The 2,382-nt window shown below is 55.9% G+C and overlaps 1 protein-coding gene across 1 annotated transcript in view; it reads right to left on the bottom strand.

Moving 5' to 3' along the window:
* Window positions 1–680: 680 nt before the first annotated feature.
* Window positions 681–2,382, bottom strand: part of ACA1_196320 (FHA domain containing protein) — a gene marked incomplete at both ends in the record, with an annotated part of 3,772 nt that continues 2,070 nt past the window's right edge. Inside the window, 8 exons of the mRNA XM_004353236.1 lie at window positions 681–776; window positions 868–996; window positions 1,132–1,218; window positions 1,299–1,438; window positions 1,520–1,618; window positions 1,713–1,836; window positions 1,918–2,035; window positions 2,126–2,238. Coding sequence (XP_004353288.1) covers window positions 681–776; window positions 868–996; window positions 1,132–1,218; window positions 1,299–1,438; window positions 1,520–1,618; window positions 1,713–1,836; window positions 1,918–2,035; window positions 2,126–2,238 — 906 coding nt within the window. The remainder of the gene's footprint in view (window positions 777–867; window positions 997–1,131; window positions 1,219–1,298; window positions 1,439–1,519; window positions 1,619–1,712; window positions 1,837–1,917; window positions 2,036–2,125; window positions 2,239–2,382) is intronic.

Raw genomic sequence — 2,382 nt, 5'->3', positions numbered from 1 at the left:
CGCTGCTCCGAGCCGGCGATAAACGATAACGGAGAGAACCGGCGTCGGTACTTACGCCGTCCACTTGCGCAATTCCTATTGTTGCGAGACGATTGTCGACCATAGTGAACTCGTAACCCTTCGATTTGTTGCCATGTCGACATCAGGAGCTGTTTTCATTGGCGCAATCTTCACTGTTCCGGTGCGGCTAGTGGCGGAACCAACTTCCGGCATCTTCCTGTTGGTGGGCATCACAGCGTTGCGGGTCTTGCCCGCAACCGCCAAGAGGGCCTTAAGGGCCCAGTATGCCTTTTTTTTGCCGCCCCAGCTCGAAAAAATTTGCTATTTTGACTGGAAAGTTGGCGGACTTTGCCACAGCACAGATTTTCATTTTTCGATAGACAATGGCCACGCTTCCCATCATTACATCAAGCTCAATCCGATTGAGAACTAGCGCTGCACGCACTGAATTTTTCATGACGCGTGCAACTACGCCCAGCGTATACAGCCCCATTTCCATTAATTTCACGAATCTTCAAGGTCCCCCCTCCACAGCACAAGAAAATAAACATATGCCCTTGTAGCCCTACCCTCGCGGTACCCTTTGCCCCCCTTTTGCACGAGCTGCAACAGCACCAAGATCTATCATTGGTTGGTTGTGGGTAATGATAATTATTATTATTATCCAAGATCGGAGAACCTCAAGTGGTGGCGGCGCCGATGCTGGTGGTGATGGCCGTGAGGCCCGCCTTGAGCTTGGCGTGCAGGGAGCGATTGATTTCGAAGATGAACGCTATCTGTCGCACCTGTTACACGTGAGTTCTTGCCGTGAGACGTTTTACGAGCCTGTGGTGCGAACGCAACAACAACAACAGCTGATGAGGATACCTCGACGAGACAACAGTGCGTGAGGTGCATTCGCTTCCCGGTGGGAACGGATCGCCCGTTGACGAAGATGGTGGCTCGCCCCACGTTGTGCACATAGAACTCGCCGTCCCGCTTCAGCTTGATCACCGCCTGCAACATTGCAACATGCACGTGGCACACGACACGCAACACAAAACATGAAACGACCAACGACACGACACACGGTCAGTAAATCAGGAAGACACATTGGAGGAGGCCAATCCATGGAGGGTGTTGGGGTTGAACCTGTCGTCGTGATATCTTCGCTGCGTCGCCCTCCTCGGAGAGATCCACATCCACGACCGCATCGCCGGTCGTACGGCCCAGCACGATCTGCAATGACGATGCACAATGCTGACGTCAGCATAACCGGCGGACAACAGAACACACACAGAGCAGACCATGACCCGTACCTCTTTGCTCTTCATTTCGTAGCGGAGGTAGCGACCGCGCAGGAGGGCCAGCATCTTGAGCTTCTTCTCCGTGATCAGCTTCAGCTCGTTCTCCACCCGCAGGATCTGCTCCTGCACCCGCTCTCCCTCCCGCCAGTAGGCTATAGTAGGGACGCGGTGATGCGATAGTGAGTGTCTGGGCTCGCTGGCAGCGGCGAGGTGGGGGAGGGGGAGGGGTTTACCTTCCTTGCGGGCGATGCGGCTGAAGAAATCGAGGGTGGAGTGAGGCATGGCCGCCAGCAGCTTCGCCTCCATCTCGGAAAAGCGGAGCCCGTCCAATTCTTGACATAACAGACGAGCGTGAGCACGCGACACACATCACACACACACACACACACACACACGACAGCACCCGATAAAGCACACAGGTATTACCTTCAGTTGTAAAGGAGAGAGGAACAGAGGTGGAGGTGGAGGCAGAGGTGGAGGCAGAAGAGGCCGCTGCGGAAGTTCCCGGAGGCGCGTGAGACGAGGCGTCGACCTCTGCCGTATTTTTCACCTGCTGCTGCTGAAGGCCATGACCATTTGGCCTTTGTTGTTGGTACGGATGGTGGTGGTAGGAGAAGGTGGTGCGGCGTACCTCCGCGGGCGGGGGCTCGTGGGGCTTATCCGGGCTGGCCACGTGCGGTGGCCGTTGCTCCAAGTAGGCCAACAGCGGCAGGTCAAACTCGATCTCGGCCAGCCGGGCAGCGCACGCCCTAAGAATTCGCGTAAAAACCGTGACACGCGCAAAAGTCAGCATCTGCGTGTGCGTGTGCGTGTGCGTGTCGTAGGTGTGGTGGACATACTCGGCGGTGGGCTGGTCGTAGAGGATCGCGTGCCAGCGGGCCTTGATCTCCTCGGCCGTGAAGTGGTTCGTCAAGTACCCCTTCCGCACCACGTCTTCGATCGAAGACGAAGCCTTGGCGATTTCAAGAAAAGAAAAGCAAAGAAAAGAATGAAAAACAATCACCAAAGTCAGCCATAAACTGAGCTGAGGAGTGGGTTGGGGTTGGGGCGGGGGAAAGGTACTTGGATGGCGGCGAGCAGGATGGCGATCATCGAT

The sequence above is a fragment of the Acanthamoeba castellanii genome (genome assembly GCF_000313135.1).
Source record: "Acanthamoeba castellanii str. Neff unplaced genomic scaffold scf7180000084752, whole genome shotgun sequence".
Classification (NCBI taxonomy): Eukaryota; Discosea; order Longamoebia; family Acanthamoebidae; genus Acanthamoeba; species Acanthamoeba castellanii.
The sequence above is the reverse complement of the archived record's forward strand: the minus strand, read 5'-3'. Positions and strand labels throughout refer to the sequence as shown.